We start from the raw sequence: 23,243 nt of genomic DNA, 5'->3' as shown, positions 1-23,243 counted from the left end.
TGCTGAGTGTGGCGTTAAACAACAAACCAACCAACCATGTGTGAGGGTGTATAGACTGCAGGATAGACTGTTATCAGCTAGATGGGCGTGTACGCCATGAGACTGAAGGGCAGCATGTTTAATAAATAATATTACATAGTTACAAGTTACAAAGAATTATTTTGGGTGAGATATTTGTGTGTGACGATTAGACCTGTGTTGCTTGGTGTATCATGTCGTAAGTTGTACAAATATCTAGACATTGAATAGTCTTCACTCTTCACTCTCACATTTTAGCATTGTCATACGAAGAATATCAGTCAGTCTGATAAGTATTGGTATTGTCTAAAAACGTGTTGACACCAAAAGGTGTTTTCCACTGTTGTGACATAGTCCGAATAGAGACATGCACTTTCACAATAGTGTATTGTGATACATGACTTAAGTCTAGAATTTCATCCCAAGTCATAATGTCCTTTCATAAAAACTGCTTCAGAGGAAATATATTTTTTCAGAATGAAAACATCAGGCTTCTTATCAGCCCTTGTCACAAAATCTCCTCCAACTTTGTAGAACTATTTTGTTTGTTCCAGCTACCCAATCAGTGCATTCAAGCTGGACAGTACGTACGGCGTGGAACCGCCGCCGGTCAGCCGGCTGTCACAGGACATCTATGCTGCCTACGTGCTACGTGGTCTTCATGGCGCGGGCCCACCCACTAAAGCTGATAAAATAACATATGCTAAATATGTCAGCCATAAGTATATGTAATGAAGATGTTGATGTGAAAATGGGAAATATAATGTGCTTCAAGGTCAGCGGTTTGAAGATGATCAGGGACCGCACAAGGAATGGGAGCCAAGATAATGCCAAGGTCAAGGTCAACTCTCGCGAAGTCACATGTTGATATCGACATCTTCATTTATAATGTGCTTCAAGATCAGCGGTTTGAAGATGATCAGTGACTGCACAAGGAATGGGAGACGAGATAATGCCAAGGTCAAGGTCAACTCTGGCGAAGTGCTGTGAAGGACCATGTGTGATGAACTTTTGGAGGAACGTACAGAAGTTTGGAGGAACTAAAAGAGTTGTCAACAAGTTCTTATGTCATACTACATAGCAGGTTGGCAAGTGTTGAACCCAGGTCACTCATAGTGTTACCTCTCCAGCTCCTCACTGTTACCATGGTGACAGAAGATGTAGACATTGTGTGGGAAATGTTACCAACACACTCAGTGAACATAGTGGCAGTTTGTACTGACATTTTTCTTTCATTCTGGAGTATGAAGCTGTTTGGCAATGGATGGCTTATCTTATTAACATGTATTTCAATGTGAACAAAAATGTTATTGAATTTTGTTTGAAATGTGAAGATTATGTATTGCCATTATTTCTTTCACTGTCTTTCAAGATCTTGTTTGATAATAAGCACATATGTTATGTATGATAATTTATTAATCGTGTATTTAATACAAAGCATACCTTCTTTCCTAAAGAGCTGAAGCATCTGTATGATGTACTGATGATGTATTGATCCTTGAACAGACAGACACATGCCTGAATACATGCCGGCTGACAGACCCGTGAAATGAACAAATGCCTGCTTTGAACAGATATTGGTTCAAAAACATTTATCGTTTACACGTCACATCTTCATAGTGTGACGTCATAGTGTAATAGCACATGCACATCGACGCTCACATAAGGTAAACAAACCTAACATAGATATATAATGAAGAGAGAATAGTGCTGCAGTTAGCACAAGCAGCTGGGTCATGGCTTCAGAGAATAGTGCTGCAGTTAGCACCAGCAGCTGGGTCATGGCTTCAGAGAATAGTGCTGCAGTTAGCACCAGCAGCTGGGTCATGGCTTCAGAGAATAGTGCTGCAGTTAGCACCAGCAGCTGGGTCATGGCTTCAGAGAATAGTGCGGCAGTTAGCACAAGCAGCTGGGTCATGGCTTCAGAGAATAGTGCTGCAGTTAGCACAAGCAGCTGGGTCATGGCTTCAGGGAATAGTGCTGCAGTTAGCACAAGCAGCTGGGTCATGGCTTCAGAGAATAGTGCTGCAGTTAGCACAAGCAGCTGGGTCATGGCTTCAGAGAATAGTGCTGCAGTTAGCACCAGCAGCTGGGTCATGGCTTCAGAGAATAGTGCTGCAGTTAGCACCAGCAGCTGGGTCATGGCTTCAGAGAATAGTGCGGCAGTTAGCACAAGCAGCTGGGTCATGGCTTCAGAGAATAGTGCTGCAGTTAGCACCAGCAGCTGGGTCATGGCTTCAGAGAATAGTGCTGCAGTTAGCACCAGCAGCTGGGTCATGGCTTCAGAGAATAGTGCGGCAGTTAGCACAAGCAGCTGGGTCATGGCTTCAGAGAATAGTGCTGCAGTTAGCACCAGCAGCTGGGTCATGGCTTCAGAGAATAGTGCTGCAGTTAGCACAAGCAGCTGGGTCATGGCTTCAGAGAATAGTGCTGCAGTTAGCACCAGCAGCTGGGTCATGGCTTCAGAGAATAGTGCTGCAGTTAGCACCAGCAGCTGGGTCATGGCTTCAGACCCGAGATTCACCAGATCCATCTGTGGGTGTGCCATGATATGTACTAAAGTAATGTTCAAAGCAGCCAATATGAAGACCATTAGTCAGTCTTATTGGTATATTGTCTAAAAAGAATGTGTTGACACCAAAATGTGTTTTCCATTGTTGTGACAAAATCTGAATAGAGACATGCACTTTCACAATTGTCATGTCATCGTATCCAATTGCGTGGATTGATGCTCATGATGTCAGTCACTGGATTGTCTGGTCCAGACTCAATTATTTACAGACTGCCGTCATATGGCTGGAATATTGCTGAGTGCGGTGTTAAACAAACAAACAAACAAAGCGGTGTTGAACCCAAGTCACTAATAGTGCTACCTTTCCAGCTCCTCACTAGCTGTTACCATGGTGACAGAAGATGTGGACATTATGAAGTATCAGAAGCCTCATCATGATACACTGTTTGTATCCTGACAGTATCTCCAGCACTGCTGTTTATCTGTAGTCATTTGGTTTGTTCCTTCAAACAAACAGGGCTTTGATAACGTTGCTGTAAACATACAACACTCATATTTAGGTTGCTTCCAGGTGGTATTATGAATGCTGAAGGGAAGTGTGCAATAAAACTGCAAGGAAAATATATTTTTGTTAAATAAATGATTGTATATGATGATGTCTTTTGTGATGATGTTGTCTTGCTGGGCACAGTGTGTGAACGAGCCGAACTAGGTTACATGAGACAGTGTCAGCTGCTCTGACACTGGAAGAATAAGCCTTTGTGGAGATCATATGTTGGAACAGGATCCTAGCTGGTCGTAAGAAGTGATTCCATTGGTTTGGGTCCCTATCACCCTATTACTGGTCGTAGATAGTAAAATAAGTCATTATAGACATGATAAATACACAAACTGATGTGATGTTGCATTTCACCGTATGGTTATGTGTGGATTGTGTGACAGCTAGACCTTCTCTCTGATTCTAGCTCTAGTATAGCAGTAGCAGATGGAATCTCATTCTGAGTGAGTGAGTGAGTGAGTGATGTTACAGCTGTGATACAGAAATGGTAATAGTTAAGTGACTGCTCTTTCAACTGCATTCAATAATTAAAATTCTATTTTTTTTGCATATGAGAAAAATTCATTATTTCAACAATATATAGCTAAAATGGCACCTCAGCAAGCATCACTGAGCGAAAATGGCACCAATTGGCGAAAACGTCGCCTCGCCTAAAGTGATAACGGCTACTATTGCCTGGCAAAAAAGGCACCTTATTTTTTTTACCTTGGCACTGAAATACATGAAATTAAACTCGCATGGTCACTTTCAAACACAAATAATTGTGAATTGTTAAACAAAAGTTTACATTAGAAACTAGACTATACGCGCCTCCGACTGATTTGGAGGTGCAACTAAACTTTTTGAGAAAACATTACATGCTTTGAAGTAAAATAAATCAAATTAAACTCACATGGTCAATTGCGAACACAAATAATTGTGCAATGTTAATCGCCTTAGAACAAGTTTACATTAGAAATTAGCCTCTACTCCAATTTACTCACTGACTCTGATTGGGAGGCGCAACTTAACTTATCGTTGACACATCACATGCTTTGAAGTTCTAAGTACCTTTACCCAATTTAACTCAAGGTCAAGCTGAAACTGAGTGTGGTAGAAATGTCAAGAAATTGGACTACGGGTATGCTATATATTTAATTTCTATTTTAGTAAGTTGGAAATACATAGTAATTTTATATATATTTCGTACATATCTCCTCTTTCTGCTGGCAGGTGACATCATCGCCCACCCGAGGAAAACATATATGCTACAACATAACACAATAAAGCATGTAATGGGTCCCGTTCCAAATGCGATCGTAGTACTCAAAAGTCAAAGTATGGTATTCACGGTGTGGATGGGCGTCATGAAAATGTGTTACTTGAAATGGTGGATGTCACCAAAATATGATACACTCCTAAAACCAATATCACCACACCATTTATCGATTAAGTAGGAAGTGACGAGAAAAGCACGAGATTCATTTCCAGTAGTGATATGTCATTTCTTTTCGGGTAAATCACAATCCTATATTTATACCAACGGAAGTGCGCTAGGGATCAGTCAGTTTGTGTTATTTCGATCCAATATTTAGTATTGAACAAGAAACGTACTATGTAATCAACTTAGAGTCAAATTAGATATTTCCAAACTGAAGATATAACACGTACATAATTAACAGCGCTTACTATTCATAAGTGCTGTGAAAGCATCTATGTATGTCCACCATTAAAATAAAATGAACACTCGTTACAACATCCGGTAAAATGGCCGCGACCAGGATGATTGCGTGAACATATTGAAAGTTAAAGTATAAAAAGATTGAAACACTGTCACAGTTGTTTTGCTTGAGAGTACATTTCAGGATAATAGTTGTAGAGTGATCCGAAGAAAATGCCATCCTCGGGAGGGAAGAAAGGAGCGCAGCGTACGAAGGGAAATGTCAAAGTATGTTACTGATCCTGCCGGTCAAGGCAATATGTCGACGAGATTGAGATTAGTTTTACCTACCCGGGAATGCGCCACCTAGATAACTGTAACACTCATTAATTGCAGTCGACGACAATGATATCCATAGCTTATTTCATAGTTTGACATCCGTGAACTTAGTCCTGTTTTCGACCAAACTAAGCTAAGCTGGCGTGGCATAGGCATGTAGCCATAGACCCGAGGAATGCGCCCGAGAACGGCAAAACATTTTAACCAAAACAGTAACTTCTTTACGAAGAATGGCAACACCCAAACGCCAACACGATTTTGACCGACTGTCTTACAAGACCTCTTGTGATACAAAACCTCGGCAACAATGCAGTTTACCGCGCGCATCCCGAGCTCTACCATCCGCTCAATTACTGCGCTATAGTGCCACCGCTGTCTTGCTATACCTTTAACGTGCCTCACGTTCTGGTGACTCTCGCTTCACGACCCAACGCCTGTTTTCGGTCTTAGGGAAACTTACGTGTCTTTACGATCCAACAGTGCACTACTCCCAAAACCTCTTGTCAACTGGCCAGATACACGGTTCACTCAAGGACTTTTCTGACATGGGCCCTTTATGTGAAAATTTCAAATATTCCAGAGATACACCTACACTTGCCAATACAGCACATTGTTAAAATGTCCAATTGTATTTGAAAATGTGGTCCCTTTTTCAAATTTAGAGACTAAAAGCACAAGACCCCACCCTAGAATTATCCCTGCAGGTATAAATCACATGCTGATGTATTGATGATTATTACAAGGTTTTGCTGTCCCAGAATTATGTGTCATAGTGAAATGGTCATTATAACACATAGCGGTGGCATATTCTTGTACTAGTAGTAGGTAAAGCATTCGCTCATCCCACTGAATATGTGAAACCAGTTTCTGATGACCCCCGCAATGATATTGCTGAAAACTAAAGTATTGCTAAGAGTGGAGTAAGCCATACTCACTCATACTATAGTAAGTAACTTTATGATAGAAGGGCCTTATGCTTTATTATAATGGGAATTCTTAAGTTTCTTTTGTTATAAAAATATGCATGATTCTTGAGATAACATTTCCATGATTGCAGCCGTCAAGTAGCAGTCAAGCTGCAGAACTGTTGGCCCAGACGGGTGCAGGGAGAACCGGGTTTATCGGTTTTGGATCAATGGGATCACCTGCATATGTCCCGGCCAGCGAATCATTTGATGATGTGGACAGCAGTCTGGACTCCGACTTCAGAATGGTGCTCCGCAAGTTGTCCAAGAGAGACAGTACAACCAAAATTAAGGTTGGTGATCAAAGCTGGTGAGAATATCAGAACTATCCATGAGGCACATTGCATTTTAATATTAAGCATTCATGGATTAATGTACAACAACTATGTGAATGAGTAAAGCCTATCATTAGTATAAAATATTTAGTTATTTATGTATAATTATTTCTTTAAAAATACTGTTGTTTGTCATAGTGTTGATTGTCATGCTGTCGTTTGTTGCACTATTGTTATTGGTAAACCAATGAACTATTTCTGTTTCCAGGCGCTCCAGGAGTTTGCAGCTCTTTGTGAAGAGAAAGGAGAAGAATGCTTGAAAGGAGTTCTCCCATTTTGGCCTCGAATATACAACAAGATGTCCATTGTAGGATTTATGTTTGCTTTTTACAAAGTCTTACTTTCATTTATTTCCAAAAGAGTGTTGGAAAAATAACCAGTATGCTATCCACTTTTTAGGAGAAAAAACCAGGATCAATTATCACAACAAAAGCAGTTGGCAGATGATTAGTCATTGTGTTATGACTATTACATTCACATTGATGATACTGACTATTACGTTCACAATGATGATAAAGCCTATTACATTCACGAAGATGATAATGACTATTACATTCACAATGATGATAATGGCTATTACATTCACAATGATGATAAAGCCTATTACATTCACAATGATGATAATGACTATTACATTCACAATGATGATAAAGCCTATTACATTCACAATGATGATAATGGCTAGTACATTCACAAAGATGATAAAGACTATTACATTCACGAAGATGATAATGCCTATTACATTCACAATGATGATAATGACTATTACATTCACAATGATGATAATGACTATTACATTCACAATGATGATAATGACTATTACATTCACAATGATGATAATGACTATTACATTCACAATGATGATAATGACTATTACATTCACAATGATGATAATGACTATTACATTCACAATGATGATAATGACTATTACATACACAATGATGATAAAGCCTATTACATTCACAATGATGATAATGACTATTACATTCACGAAGATGATAATGACTATTACATTCACGAAGATGATAATGACTATTACATTCACAATGATGATAATGACTATTACATTCACAATGATGATAATGACTATTACATTCACGAAGATGATAATGACTATTACATTCACAATGATGATAATGACTATTACATTCACAATGATGATAATGACTATTACATTCACAATGATGATAATGACTATTACATTCACAATGATGATAATGCCTATTACATTCACAATGATGATAATGACTATTACATTCACAATGATGATAATGACTATTACATTCACAATGATGATAATGACTATTACATACACAATGATGATAAAGCCTATTACATTCACAATGATGATAATGACTATTACATTCACGAAGATGATAATGACTATTACATTCACGAAGATGATAATGCCTATTACATTCACAATGATGATAATGACTATTACATTCACAATGATGATAATGACTATTACATTCACGAAGATGATAATGCCTATTACATTCACAATGATGATAATGACTATTACATTCACAATGATGATAATGACTATTACATTCACGAAGATGATAATGACTATTACATTCACGAAGATGATAATGCCTATTACATTCATAATGATGATAATGACTATTACATTCACAAAGATGATAAAGACTATTACATTCACAATGATGATAATGACTATTACATTCACAATGATGATAAAGCCTATTACATTCACAATGATGATAAAGCCTATTACATTCACAATGATGATAATGCCTATTACATTCACGAAGATGATAATGCCTATTACATTCATAATGATGATAATGACTATTACATTCACAATGATGATAAAGCCTATTACATTCACAATGATGATAAAGCCTATTACATTCACAATGATGATAATGACTATTACATTCACGAAGATGATAATGACTATTACATTCACAATGATGATAATGACTATTACATTCACAATGATGATAATGACTATTACATTCACAATGATGATAATGACTATTACATTCACAATGATGATAAAGCCTATTACATTCACAATGATGATAATGGCTATTACATTCACAAAGATGATAATGCCTATTACATTCACAATGATGATAAAGCCTATTACATTCGCAATGATGATAATGACTATTACATTCACAATGATGATAATGACTATTACATTCACAATGATGATAATGACTATTACATTGACAATGATGATAATGACTATTACATTCACAATGATGATAATGCCTATTACATTCACAATGATGATAATGACTATTACATTCACAATGATGATAATGACTATTACATTCACAATGATGATAATGCCTATTACATTCACAATGATGATAATGACTATTACATTCACAATGATGATAATGACTATTACATTCACAATGATGATAATGGCTATTACATTCACAATGATGATAATGACTATTACATTCACAATGATGATAAAGCCTATTACATTCACAATGATGATAATGACTATTACATTCACGAAGATGATAAGAAGTACTGTGACAGACAACGTAACAAAGCTTTCCCTTTAGATCCTTGGATCTGGTTAATGTATTGCACTTTGAGGCCCACCTACCAGACATTGATGAGACATTTAGTGGAAGCTCTACTTACAACAATGTCACTTTTCCTTTTGATGCTTTATGCTGAAAGCTTACACCGTATATTTAAGGAAGCATGTCTAGTATATCGGTCCTAGATGAATCTGCTAGACGAATCTGCCATTCCGCGAGTGTGGAAAGATTTGCAGAAAATGTAACTTTAGGCTGAATTGCAGAAACATTGCGAAATTTGCCCTTTTTATCAATAGGTGCACTAATTTTCATTATTTTCAAGCTTTTCTATAAAATCTTGCAAATGAATGATGCTCAAACATTTAACATGTGATACAAGTTTTTTAGTGCAGAATTTGTCTGGGACTGGCATCAACCTTTCCTTCCATATTTATGTTACACACTGTGAAGTAACTGGAATAGTGTTCAAGAAGCATTAAACCCAACTCACTCACTCACTCACTCACTGGCATCACCTCAACCTTTATTTCCATATTTATGTTACACACTGTGAAGTAACTGGAATAGTGTTCAAGAAGCGTTAAACCCAACTCACTCACTCACTCACTCATCACTGATTGTGGTGTAAGATGTAATCAGTTCAGCTAGACTATGTCGTTCCACTGCCATATTGCTTTGTAGGATGTGGATCATCGGGTGCGGGAGGCCACCCAGCAGGCCATGACGACCCTCGTATCCCGCGTACGTCGCAACATCGCCCCCTACCTGAAGAGTGTGATGGGAAGCTGGCTACTGAGCCAGTGTGATACGTACCCGACCGTAGCATCATCAGCCACACAGGCCTTCCAGGCAGCCTTCCCTCCAGCCAAACAAACCGATGCCATCGACTACTGCAAGACTGACATCACTGAGGTATGTCGTCATCATTATTAATGGAGCCTTGAGGTATGGCATCATCGATATGAATGGGGGGTTTTGAGCTGACTTCTCCAGGGTAGTATTCTGAATCCAGCTGAGATCTTAACAACCTCCAAGTGATGATAAATGGTGTTTAACCTTGTGCACTCACTCACTCACTCACTCTGTAGCAGACCAGGTTACTGTCACTGGGTGAGGGTGGGTTCTGTATGTTAGCATCAGGTGGTGTAGTAATAGGGATGACTAGTAGAGTGGTGCTGTTGGCAAAGAAGATCTTAATATTGATGTGTTTTGATCATGAGATCGTCGGTAGTGTCGATATTTAACTTAAGTTTTCAGATTAACACATGTTTGAAGAACTTTAGTATAATGGTAGTGAGTGGGGGAAAACATCGTGTCATTGGAAAACTTGAGTTTATTAAAAATGTTAGTAAATTTGGGGAGCCATGCTCTACCGTACACTATAACCGAGTTAGCGCTATATTGAAGCGCGCAATAACAAGGGAACAATGAACATAACAACTTGTAATGTGTGTAAAAAGTCGTACTAAAAATATGCTATTTGAAGGGGCCGTGGCCTAATGCAAATGTCCCATTGGGATTTTATATTTTCTGGACCCCTGGTGAGTGCCCTTACACACAAAACCTGCGAATTTGACACAGTCTAAATAGAAATTATGCACCATTATTTCCCCATTGCGTCAATTGTGACGCAGATCAATCAGTCTGTCAAAATCAGTAATTTAATTGCACTATAATGTCAGAATATTAAAATCTGAGATACAACCAATATCAGCAATGTTTGAAGATTGAAAATCCAATAAACAGAACAGCCTTCCTTGCAAGCTATCAGAATTAAGTATCACTACTTGTACTGGGGAGCTTGTATTTGCTATATCACTTGGAGTTCCTGCATCTAGCTCATCAAGAGCTAAAAGTCTAAAAATATGCAGCACATAGCTTCCTGTTAAATGATAGTTAAGTTCAGAAGTTTTCCATCACACAATAATATTACACTGATAAAATTTAATTTTGATGTTAATCAGAAGTGTTATGGATTCCAATAAACAACGATTCATACAACCTTAAAGAGCGAGACAACCACTATTCTAGGTAAAATTTTTAGAATTATCATTAAACAGTCTGTATGTTTTCAGAAATTATAGCTAAAATGGATAGAATTATCATTAAACCACCCGCATGTTATCAGAAATGAGCGGGCCACTGTAACTTGATAATGCCCTCATATTGCATGACGACGGGTCATTATCACGCCCGTTGTTAGGTGACGTCATAGGATAGGGATGGGTGACGTCATGTTCAATAGTGACGTCATCTGGTTTGTTCTATGGGTCAGTGACATTTGTGTTGATTGCAGTAAATGTTTCAAAACTGATATGGTTGTTTCTTATTATGTGAAAACAAATTCCATCCATTTTAGCTATATAACGGTAACGCTATATTTCACATGATTTCAGGGCATTATCATTTTAATAATGTGTTGATGTTTGCAAGTCAGTTGAATTTGTTATTGTTCAGATTATGTTTTGTGGTTACAAAATTAACAATGTATAATTTATTGTGTTCAGTACTGAGCGTGGCGAGTCGCATGTGAAGAGACATAATATTACATAACAGTTGCTTTCTTAGTTTATGTCAATCAACAAATAAAATAACAAATTTACGATTTGATTAGATCACCAACTGTGTAGATTGTAGATAAATATGTGAGATATGATTTAAAAGCAGGATTAATGGAAGAAGATAATATGTTTTAGATAAAAAAGACAATTTATTGTGAGTTAGGGAGTGAGTGAGCGAGTGAGTGAGTTTGGTTTAACTCTGTTTTTGACAATATTCAGTTCTATGACGGTGTGTCAGCTTAATGTGGGAGGAATTCCCGAAGTGATGCAGGTTTTAGGTGTTTACCACTTTGGTGAAACAGGTTTGGTGCTGACAAACCTAGAAACATAATCACGGCGAACGGGGGTCCAAAACCACAATTTTCGGTAATTTATTATGAAATTGGACATCCGTTAATGTTTTTGGAAAATGACCCCCTAGAAAAGACCTATGACTTCAAGTTTTGAAGACTCGGGCAAGGCATGGTGGGTCCTCCATCATCACAGCGCACACAGTAGTTACTGTGATCAGTAGTGAGGCAGACAGGATGTAACACCATCACTTTCTCTGTTGTTCCAGTTCCTGGTGGACAACCTGACCACACAGACGCCGGCCACTCTCAGTGAGCCCAAGTGAGTTACTGGCGGGGAGGGCGGTGCTCCCACTTAGAGCCTGGTCGGCCAGAATAGGCCCCAGGGTGCTTTGCTTGTTGGAGCGGACACATGATCGTTTGTTTGTTTCTTTGTTGGTTGGTTGGTTTGTTTGTTTGTTGTTTAACACTGCAGTCAGCAATATTCCAGCTACATGATGGTGGTCTGTAAATAATCAAGCCTGGACCAAACAATCCAGTGATTGATATCATGAGCATCAATCTTTTCAATTTGGATACAATGACATGCATCAACCAAGTGAGCAAGCCTGACTACCCGATCCCGTTAGTTGCCTCTTATGACAAGCATTGTTGCCTTTATCATTTATGGCAAGTATGGGTTGCTGAAGACCTATTCTAACCCAGATCTTTGTGGGTTAGCTGAAACGTGAGGATGAGATGGATACAGTGTGTGACGTGGCTGGTTGTGTGCCATCACACCACAGGATCGTGGTCGTGGAGTGGTGCTCATGTTATCAACCACTCAGACTTTATTGTTGATACACTCCCATGATGGAGCTGTAATATCGCTGACTGTATCATCACACCACAGGGACGTGGAGTGGTGCTCATGTTATCAATCACACAGACTTTATTATTGGTACACTCCCATGATGTAGCTGTAATATCGCTGACTGTATCATCACACCACAGGGACGTGGAGTGGTGCTCATGTTATCAACCACTCAGACTTTATTATTGGTACACTCCCATGATGTAGCTGTAATATCGCTGACTGTATCATCACATCACAGGGACGTGGAGTGGTGCTCATGTTATCAACCACTCAGACTTTATTATTGGTACACTCCCATGATGTAGCTGTAATATCGCTGACTGTATCATCACACCACATGGACGTGGAGTGGTGCTCATGTTATCAACCACTCAGACTTTATTATTGGTACAGTCCCATGATGTAGCTGTAATATCGCTGACTGTATCATCACACCACAGGGACGTGGAGTGGTGCTCATGTTATCAACCACTCAGACTTTATTATTGGTACACTCCCATGATGTAGCTGTAATATCGCTGACTGTATCATCACACCACAGGGACGTGGAGTGGTGCTCATGTTATCAACCACTCAGACTTTATTATTGGTACACTCCCATGATGTAGCTGTAATATCGCTGACTGTATCATCACACCACAGGGACGTGGAGTGGTGCTCATGTTATCAATCACACAGACTTTATTATTGGTACACTCCCATGATGTAGCTGTAATATCGCTGACTGTATCATCACACCACAGGGACGTGGAGTGGTGCTCATGTTATCAACCACTCAGACTTTATTATTGGTACACTCCCATGATGTAGCTGTAATATCGCTGACTGTATCATCACACCACAGGGACGTGGAGTGGTGCTCATGTTATCAACCACTCAGACTTTATTATTGGTACACTCCCATGATGTAGCTGTAATATCGCTGACTGTATCATCACACCACAGGGACGTGGAGTGGTGCTCATGTTATCAACCACTCAGACTTTATTATTGGTACACTCCCATGATGTAGCTGTAATATCGCTGACTGTATCATCACACCACAGGGACGTGGAGTGGTGCTCATGTTATCAATCACACAGACTTTATTATTGGTACACTCCCATGATGTAGCTGTAATATCGCTGACTGTATCATCACACCACAGGGACGTGGAGTGGTGCTCATGTTATCAACCACTCAGACTTTATTATTGGTACACTCCCATGATGTAGCTGTAATATCGCTGACTGTATCATCACACCACAGGGACGTGGAGTGGTGCTCATGTTATCAACCACTCAGACTTTATTATTGGTACACTCCCATGATGTAGCTGTAATATCGCTGACTGTATCATCACACCACAGGGACGTGGAGTGGTGCTCATGTTATCAACCACTCAGACTTTATTATTGGTACACTCCCATGATGTAGCTGTAATATCGCTGACTGTATCATCACACCACAGGGACGTGGAGTGGTGCTCATGTTATCAACCACTCAGACTTTATTATTGGTACACTCCCATGATGTAGCTGTAATATCGCTGACTGTATCATCACACCACAGGGACGTGGAGTGGTGCTCATGTTATCAATTACACAGACTTTATTATTGATACACTCCCATGATGTAGCTGTAATATCGCTGACTATATCATCACATCACAGGGACGTTGAGTGGTGCTCATGTTATCAACCACTCAGACTTTATTATTGGTACACTCCCATGATGTAGCTGTAATATCGCTGACTGTATCATCACACCACAGGGACGTGGAGTGGTGCTCATGTTATCAATCACACAGACTTTATTATTGATACACTCCCATGATGTAGCTGTAATATCGCTGACTATATCATCACATCACAGGGACGTTGAGTGGTGCTCATGTTATCAACCACTCAGACTTTATTATTGGTACACTCCCATGATGTAGCTGTAATATCGCTGACTGTATCATCACACCACAGGGACGTGGAGTGGTGCTCATGTTATCAATCACACAGACTTTATTATTGATACACTCCCATGATGTAGCTGTAATATCGCTGACTATATCATCACATCACAGGGACGTTGAGTGGTGCTCATGTTATCAACCACTCAGACTTTATTATTGATACACTCCCATGATGTAGCTGTAATATCGCTGACTATGGTTTGAAAACAACATGCACTCACTGTATTAATTACCAGTTGAGGCAGGCCTCAAAGTTTAATTTTTTACCAAGTTGCCATATGGCTACAAGTATTTTTTTCCAGGTAGCCAGTGGTAATATTAAGAAGTCGAGCCAATAGTGTAGGTAGCCAAAAGCATTTGAAATTATCTTTTATCAAATAACTTCTATTGTATATTAGTGGAAACTGTACTTGATTTTTGTTATTTGTGACTCAAACAATGGAGGAATTATTTGCAAGTAAAATTAGTAGCAGATATGTTTATTTTTGTGTCTACATATGTGTAGCAATAGAATTTAGTCGCCACAAGATATTTTTCAAGGTAGTCATTTGGCTACCTCTGAATTTTAGGCAGTAGACAAATTGAAATTTAGGTCGCATTGGCGACCAATTTAGTCGCAACTTTAAGGCCTGAGAGGTATAAATATATACTAGTTTGAATGCTGCTGAACACCAGTTGAGAAGGGGAAAGAGCACTGTGGGACCATTTGAAATTCTGGGGAGGGTTTAAGGTTTTTGTTTTCTTTCTTCTTTTTTTTGGTCAAATTCACTGTTCCAAAAATAATGGAAATAAAACATACTTGCCTCCAGTTTCAGAAAGAAATAGTTGTTCACTGAACATGTTGGATGTCCTGAAAAATATATGTAAAAAAAATGGAAATCTTCGACAGATCCTTTCACATTGTATGTTTCGAAGCAGTAACTGAAAAACTATCTTGCCTGTACCTGAGCACTGTGACATGAGAGACGACTTGCTTCAGGACCAGCTCCCTGGAGGAGATGGAGACCAGGTACAACCGCGTCGTCACGTCGTCTTTCCTCGCGCTGAGGAAGATGCTGTTGTCCCTCCCTGCCGACTCCCCTGCTGCCCTCACTGGACACATGCAGGGACTGTTGAATGATGGGAAGTTCTGGAAACACTCCAAGTCCTCCATCAGCAGTGTAAGACTTGTTATGAATGTAACTGACTTCACAATCATCAGCGAGGCTGAATATGTCCCCAGTATATTTGTCGTAAAAGCTGAGGGGATCTTGTGACTACATTATATTCTGATGGTGTGGACCACTGATAAAGCTATTTACTACTTTCTCTGGTTTCACTCCATTCAAGGCTGGGAAATATCTGTTATATTATTGGTTAAACAATAATCTATCATCTATTGTTTTCTTATTTAACATCCTTCTCAAACACTTTCATTGACAGCATAATGCTATAGTCTTTGTTAATTACCTTCAATTCAGTTTAATATTTAATTGTTGCCATGGTTATAATCATTTAGTGCCAATGCTGTAACAACTGTTTGTGAAGATCTTGTTGTCATGTTGAATGTTGACTATGCTATCATGTTGAATGTTGACTATACTGTCATGTTGAATGTTGACTATGCTGCCATGTTGCCATGTTGAATGTTGAATATGCTGCCATGTCGAATGTTGAATATCCTGTCACGGTGAATGTTGACTATGCCGCCATGTTGAATGTTAAATATGCTGCCATGTTGTATGTTAAATATGCTGCCATGTTGAATGTTGACTGCTGCCATGGTGAATGTTGAATATGCTGCCATGTCAAATGTTGAATATGCTGTCATGGTGAATGTTGAATATGCTGCCATGTCGAATGTTGAATATGCTGTCATGGTGAATGTTGAATATGCTGCCATGTTGAATGTTGAATATGCTGCCATGTCGAATGTTGAATATGCTGTCATGGTGAATGTTGACTATGCCGCCATGTTGAATGTTAAATATGCTGCCATGTTGAATGTTAAATATGCTGCCATGTTGAATGTTGACTGCTGCCATGGTGAATGTTGAATATGCTGCCATGTTGAATGTTGAATATGCTGCCATGTTGAATGTTGAATATGCTGCCTTGTTGAATGTTAAATATGCTGCCATGTTGAATGTTGACTGTTGCCATGGTGAATGTTAAATATGCTGTCATGGTGAATGTTGAATATGCTGCCATGTTGAATGTTGAATATGCTGTCATGTTGAATGTTGCCATGTTGAATGTTAAATATGCTGCCATGTTGAATGTTGAATATGCTGTCATGTTGAATGTTAAATATGCTGCCATGTTGAATGTTGAATATGCTGTCATGTTGAATATGCTGTCATGGTGAATGTTGCATGTTGAATATGCTGCCATGTTGAATGTTGAATATGCTGTCATGGTGAATGTTGAATGTTGACTGCTGCCATGGTGAATGTTGAATATGCTGCCATGTTGCCATGTTGAATGTTGAATATGCTGTCATGGTGAATGTTGCATGTTGAATATGCTGCCATGTTGAATGTTGAATATGCTGTCATGGTGAATGTTGAATGTTGACTGCTGCCATGGTGAATGTTGAATATGCTGCCATGTTGAATGTTGACTATGCTGCCATGTTGAATGTTGAATATGCTGCCATGTTGAATGTTGACTATGCTACCATGTTTAATGTTGAATATGTTGCCATGTTGAATGTTGAATATGCTGTTATGGTGACTGTTGAATATACTGCCATGTTGAATGTTGAATATGCTGCCATGTTGAATGTTGAATATGCTGCCATGTTGAATGTTGAATATGCTGCCATGATGAATGTTGAATATGCTGTCATGTTGAACGTTGACTATGCTGCCATGGTGAATGTTGACTGCTGCCATGGTGAATGTTGAATGTGCTGCCATGGTGAATGTGCTGCCATGGTGAATGTTGACTTTGATGCCATGTTGAATGTGTTACAGATCAAGAGTGGACAGTATTCATTCTGTGCCAGCCTGTGTCAGATATTGCCAGCTGTTGCTCAGGATTACATCTCCAAGTTATCTCCCCTTATATTGCACAACATTGACAGTTCCGATCCAGTCGTTTGTTCAGCTCTCTGGGAAGCTGTTCTCTCATTGGTCAAATACCTCCCTGTGAGTTGCCATGGTTTCACATATTTACTAATATCAGCCAATGCCCTGCAGTGATGCTGTAGCCAGCTGAAATACTGATAAATACAGGAGTAGTAACATTTTGTGCTTCACGTGTTGATATACCTGTAACTTGTCTCTAGGGTGATAACGTTGTTGTCGTGTCCCTGTCCATGTTTAACTTTGATTACACTCATACTGACTAGTACTGGGACGATACTTGATTGTTGTTGTTTTCTGTTGCAGGAGTCCTGGAATCATGTGTCATGGCCAAAGGCATTTTGGCCCAAATTTCGCACTTTGTTGGAGAAAGGTTGCCATGGAAATGCTTCAGTTATTTGCCCCAATCTTCTCCCTCTCTTGAGCCAGATTCCAGGAAGTCTGTCCGGAGAACCCAAGAAGTTCTACATGGAACTGTTCACCTGCTTCAGGACGGGGTAGGTTGTGCTGGGTTATTTCACAGGTTCCTTGTACAGGGTGTAATGTGAACAGTTTTGCAGGTGGGACGGTGTTGTACTTTACTTGAAAGACATATGAACCGGTCAAGTCTCGATTTTTCTCTGATCATCTGTGAAATTGTGATGTTGTCCTTTGATGAGGTAATCTATTACGGATAGATTAAGATAGATGATCTAGTTTGAGATAAAGCTGAGACTGGAAACCCACAATAGCTCTACGTCCTAAACCTAGTACTTGGTCTTTGAAAGGCATTTAGAAGTGATACACATTAGGAAGAGAATTTATGGATAAAACCTTACCAGAATGTAGCACGTTTAGTCCAGTTGAAAACATGCTTGTTACTCATGACCCAATGAAGTGCAAAAAGTCGGAAACAGGTGCAAAAGCGAAACTTGAGTTGAATATATTTTTCTTAACAATGCTTAAAAAAACTAAAAATATTTTAGGGGTAGGGCAATTTTAGAGGAGGCGTCATGAGTAACAAGAAATCTATTTTGACAAACCTTATATGGACGTGACAGATAACTGCACCTACCATTCCCTTTCCAGCCTGAGTCTAGAGAGCCTGCAGCAGAGTGTGAGTGAGAGCTCGGCCCTGGTCACTGCACTGTTTGAGTGTTGTCAGTACACCGTGAAGGAGCTGGCCGACAGCCAGGGGGAGACAATCAACTGTCTATTGCTGGACCAGGTAGGTGGCGAGCAGTGGGAGACGGAAAGTAACCTTGTTATACCCTGGATAGATAAGCAGCTCGCAGTCTGTGTTTTTCCTCCAGACTAATATGTGGAAGGATGTGTTTAACCTGACGTTAGTTCATCCCATTTCACCCACCAATGTCTTCAGGAGAGAAATTTAATGTCATCAATTGACATTTCAACTGTGGCAAATAAATTTCTCTTTATTCTGACCTACCAACTCCATATATTTTCAGCATGTAAAGTAACAATTAATCTTCTAGTGCCTCAAAGGCAGCCTGCATTGTGCACTCCCCAGGGAGTTCAGAATGAAAAACGAGTGCACACTGATCCATTGACAGGGTAAATAATAGTGAGCATGAGTGAAAAATGCCCGTCAGCAGCATCATCATCATCATCATCATCATTTTCTGTATTCAGATGCTGCCTGTGGTGGAGTCCTCCCTGGTAGAGACCAAGTCCAACCTGTACAAGACTCCCCTGTATGGCTTGTTTGCCCAGCTCACCACAGCCCTAGAGAGGACTGACAGCGGGGCGTCGCTGGCCACCATGTGCTACAGAAACCTGCTGCAGATGATCGAGGAAACGTACCCCACCCTTGCCAACACCCCACACTTCCACACCTTCTCCAGCAGACTTCTCTCCCTTGTGTCAGGGCAACTCAGGCCCAACACTGTCATGAAGGCCAAGACAGACAAGGTGAAGTTTGCCGATGATTTGACTGTTGAAGACTTGAAGCTTGATCCGCTCGAGATGTGTGGATCCAGTCAGGTGTTCGTCAACTCAGTGTCCAGCTACGTGTTTACAAAATGTTTCCGAGCTGAGGGTGTGGAGTTTCTCAGTGTGTTTTCAAGGATATTTAAACTTTACAGCTCAAAGGAGATGGTAGAGAAGTTGTTGACTATTTCCTCACTTGAAGCAGGGACCAATGTTTACTTAAGTTTTGTGAGTGGTGTGATCATTCCATGGGTAAACAAGGAGCAGACGTCAGACAAGGAGCAGACGTCAGACAAGGAGGAGCATGTCATGTGTCTGTTGGATGTGGTAATGGTGTGTCTGTCACAGGTAGAGGACAGCCAAGCCCTAGATATCATGACACAGATTGCAAAGGTTAGTATTGTTTGACAATTTAAATTTATTTTGTCATCAGTATCCCATATAATATCAGTGGCCAAGGTAACGTGCATGGGCAGTTGTGGTTCATCTATTGATCTGTATATGTGTTTATTTTGGTATAAATAGCAATCTCTTGACAATTTATTTAGTGTTACACCTTGCACTCTCAGTGTTGATGTTATGAAAATGAAGACTGTTTCCATGAAACTACTCCTGTTATATTGTCAGGGTCTGACAAGCCCAGTGTTGCTGTGTAACCTGATCACCAAGGCCCTGGAGATACATGACTCCACACCATCTGTGACTTCATGGCTGAAGAGTTCCGTGCTGACTGACAGGATTATCTCCCTTGGTGATGAGATCTGCAAGATGAGCATCGAGAGCTCAGGAAACCAGGATGTCCTTGAACATGGCTGGGCTCTGATAACTCTCGTCCTCTCAGCTACCATCAATGAAGGTGAGGTTTATCAAATGAAAAATATTTTATGGCTGAGTTCTGTGTATGTCCATGCCATCAAGTATTTTTGAAAGGCAAGACTGGGCCCCCTTTTAAGTTTGTATGGTATGTTATGACAGAACTGTATAATAACGTACATTATAGCTAAAATGGATAGAATTATCATTAAACCGCCCGCATGTTATCAGATATCGGCTGGCCACTGTAACTTGATAATGCCCTCATATTGCTTGACGCCGGGCCATTATTAGGTGATGTCATAGGGTAGGGATAGTGACATCATGTTTATTTCATGCTATTTTTCAGGGCATTATCATTTGCAGAAGCCCTCGGTCTTTTCAGCTGTCCTCCTTCGTTGGGCAGTTAATGAAAGACCTCGGACTTCTGCAAATGATAATGCCTTGAAAAATAGTGTTGCCTTAATAATGAACCATTTAGTCTGGACTGTAAAATCATCACCCCCCATGAAGATCTGGGTTAGATTGGGAGACTGGGTTTTACAACACTAATGGGATCAGGTGGTCAGGCTCAATGATTTTGTTGACAAATGTCATCGTATCCCAGTGGTGTAGATCAATGCTCATGATGTCAATTACTGGATTGGCTGGTTCAGACTCAATTATACACAGACCTCTGTTATATACAGCTGGAATATTGCTGTTCAGCGTTAAGCAACAAAAAGGAAGTAAAAATATTTGATTTATGGAACAGAGTTATGTTGCTTGTATAAGTGTACTTTGCTCTTGGTTAATGTGGTTTCACTGTGTACTGAGGGCGGTGGTGTTTTGTAGTGGTTGAAGTGTTCGCTCATCACGCCAAAGACACGATATTCCCGAAATAGGTACAATGAATGAAGCCCACTTCAGGTGTCCCCCACCATGATATTGCTGGAATATTGCTAAAACTTGTGTAAAACCATACTCACTCACTCACTCACTAACTCACTGTATACTGGGTGGACAAAATTATAAGTGAAAATATGGCATGTTAATGTTTATTGCTGTGTTGAGTAAGACTCCATCACTTCAAACTTCAGCAAGACTAGGGGGTGGTGGTCTCATGTTAGTATCTGACATATACCTTTCCAAGTCTACATTAAGCACATGCATCTGAGGAAACTAGTCCAGAGTTTTAGTCATGTATGGTCGGAGACCTGTGTTTGATACACTCCACTGCCTCTGCCACCAGCTCCAGTATTTGATGCCGCGTGTATCGAGCAGACTTTGGCGGTCATCCTGAAGACTCTGCAGAAACTCGGCACCAGCGGAACCAAGGACAGAGTCGACAAGGCTGTCACATTTGTTGCCAAGGCAACAAAGACATTCTTCCAGAATTTGATGGTATGTGTGACAAGACCAGTAATTTAAGTTAGACAATAACAGGAAGATGTACATTGAATCCTAGATGAAACAAGAGTCTGCAGTACAGTTCGGAGGTGAATCCAGTCTTGTGAATGAACCCTCCTGTCTGTTCCATCAGTTCCCTTGCAGTCATGTGATGTGTGTAATCTCTTAATGCTAGGGGCGGTCAGGTAGCCTAGTGGTTAAAGCGTTCACTCGTCACGCTTAAGACCTGGATTCGATTCCTGACATGGGTACAATGTGTGAAGCCTATTTCTGGGGTTCCCCGCTGTGATATTCCTGGAATATTGCCAGAAGTGGTGTTAAATCATACTCACTCACTCATTCTGTAAATGCTGATAATACAACATCCTTGGGGTGTAACCATGGTAACACAACAAGTATGAAATTTGCTGTAGGGGTACATTTTGGAAAGAAATTGTGTTGACTGTTGAATATTGTGTTATGTAGGTGGTCGGACCAATGTAGGGATGAATGTATTGTGTTGTGTAGGTGGTCCTACGAGTGAAGGGATGAATGTATTGTGTTATGTAGGTGGTCCGACCAATGTAGGGATGAATGTATTGTGTTATGTAGGTGGTCCAACCAATGTAGGGATGAAAGTATTGTGTTGTGTAGGTGGTCCTACCAATGTAGGGATGAATGTATTGTGTTATGTAGGTGGTCCTACCAGTGTAGGGATGAATGTATTGTGTTATGTAGGTGGTCCTACCAGTGTAGGGATGAATGTATTGTGTTATGTAGGTGGTCCGACCAATCTAGGGATGAATGTATTGTGTTATGTAGGTGGTCCTACCAATGTAGGGATGAATGTATTGTGTTGTGTAGGTGGTCCTACCAGTGTAGGGATGAATGTATTGTGTTATGTAGGTGGTCCTACCAGTGAAGGAATGAATGTATTGTGTTATGTAGGAGGTCCTACCAGTGAAGGGATGAATGTATTGTGTTGTGTAGGAGGTCCTACCAGTGAAGGGATGAATGTATTGTGTTATGTAGGTGGTCCGACCAATGTAGGGATGAATGTATTGTGTTGTGTAGGAGGTCCGACCAATGTAGGGATGAATGTATTGTGTTATGTAGGAGGTCCTACCAGTGAAGGGATGAATGTATTGTGTTGTGTAGGAGGTCCTACCAGTGAAGGGATGAATGTATTGTGTTGTGTAGGTGGTCCGACCAATGTAGGGATGAATGTATTGTGTTATGTAGGAGGTCCTACCAGTGAAGGGATGAATGTATTGTGTTGTGTAGGTGGTCCGACCAATGTAGGGATGAATGTATTGTGTTGTGTAGGTGGTCCTACCAGTGTAGGGATGAATGTATATTGATTGGTATTTTCTGTAGGTGTGTCCCTCTCTGGACTCGGTGGAGAACCTGATGCTGGCTCTGTTCACAGTCTACATCGACACAGACTACCCTGTCACTGGTAAGTCTAAGACACCACAGTCAGATTAATTAGGCATAAATTTATACTTA

At 40.1% G+C, this 23,243-nt stretch overlaps 3 protein-coding genes across 3 annotated transcripts in view; all 3 read left to right on the top strand.

Annotated features, from left to right (window-relative positions):
• Window positions 1-1,758, top strand: part of LOC139474482 (polyphosphoinositide phosphatase-like) — a 36,209-nt gene extending 34,451 nt beyond the window's left edge. The window contains exon 24 of the mRNA XM_071257521.1: window positions 573-1,758. Within this exon, the coding sequence (XP_071113622.1) occupies window positions 573-750 (178 nt within the window). The 3' untranslated portion in view covers window positions 751-1,758. The remainder of the gene's footprint in view (window positions 1-572) is intronic.
• Window positions 907-3,141, top strand: LOC139474105 (uncharacterized). Its single transcript, XM_071256973.1, has 2 exons — window positions 907-999; window positions 1,705-3,141. The coding sequence occupies exons 1-2, from the start codon at window positions 907-909 to the stop codon at window positions 2,566-2,568; spliced, it is 957 nt and encodes a 318-aa protein (XP_071113074.1). The 3' UTR covers window positions 2,569-3,141.
• A 1,707-nt stretch (window positions 3,142-4,848) lies between these two features.
• The window catches only part of LOC139474659 (E3 ubiquitin-protein ligase listerin-like), a 39,638-nt gene continuing 21,243 nt past the window's right edge, over window positions 4,849-23,243 (top strand). Inside the window, exons 1-13 of the mRNA XM_071257754.1 lie at window positions 4,849-5,016; window positions 6,125-6,325; window positions 6,576-6,674; window positions 9,586-9,816; window positions 12,025-12,077; window positions 15,536-15,716; window positions 17,514-17,687; window positions 17,931-18,121; window positions 18,693-18,831; window positions 19,257-19,946; window positions 20,181-20,409; window positions 21,598-21,749; window positions 23,112-23,193. Of these exons, the coding sequence (XP_071113855.1) occupies window positions 4,963-5,016; window positions 6,125-6,325; window positions 6,576-6,674; window positions 9,586-9,816; window positions 12,025-12,077; window positions 15,536-15,716; window positions 17,514-17,687; window positions 17,931-18,121; window positions 18,693-18,831; window positions 19,257-19,946; window positions 20,181-20,409; window positions 21,598-21,749; window positions 23,112-23,193 (2,476 nt within the window). The 5' untranslated portion in view covers window positions 4,849-4,962. The remainder of the gene's footprint in view (window positions 5,017-6,124; window positions 6,326-6,575; window positions 6,675-9,585; window positions 9,817-12,024; window positions 12,078-15,535; window positions 15,717-17,513; window positions 17,688-17,930; window positions 18,122-18,692; window positions 18,832-19,256; window positions 19,947-20,180; window positions 20,410-21,597; window positions 21,750-23,111; window positions 23,194-23,243) is intronic.

Source organism: Haliotis cracherodii, unplaced genomic scaffold (assembly GCF_022045235.1).
Source record: "Haliotis cracherodii isolate W230 unplaced genomic scaffold, xgHalCrac1.p SCAF_3, whole genome shotgun sequence".
NCBI classification, from domain to species: domain Eukaryota; kingdom Metazoa; phylum Mollusca; class Gastropoda; order Lepetellida; family Haliotidae; genus Haliotis; species Haliotis cracherodii.
Note: the sequence above shows the minus strand (reverse complement) of the source record. Positions and strands in the feature narration are given on the sequence as shown.

Coding starts and splice junctions, on each gene's coding strand:
- LOC139474105 (XM_071256973.1), top strand. CDS start 907: ATGTGCTTCAAGATCAGCGGTTTGAAGATGATCAGTGACTGCACAAGG. Junction 1,000..1,704: donor TCAAGGTCAACTCTGGCGAA/GTGCTGTGAAGG, acceptor AACCTAACATAG/ATATATAATGAAGAGAGAAT.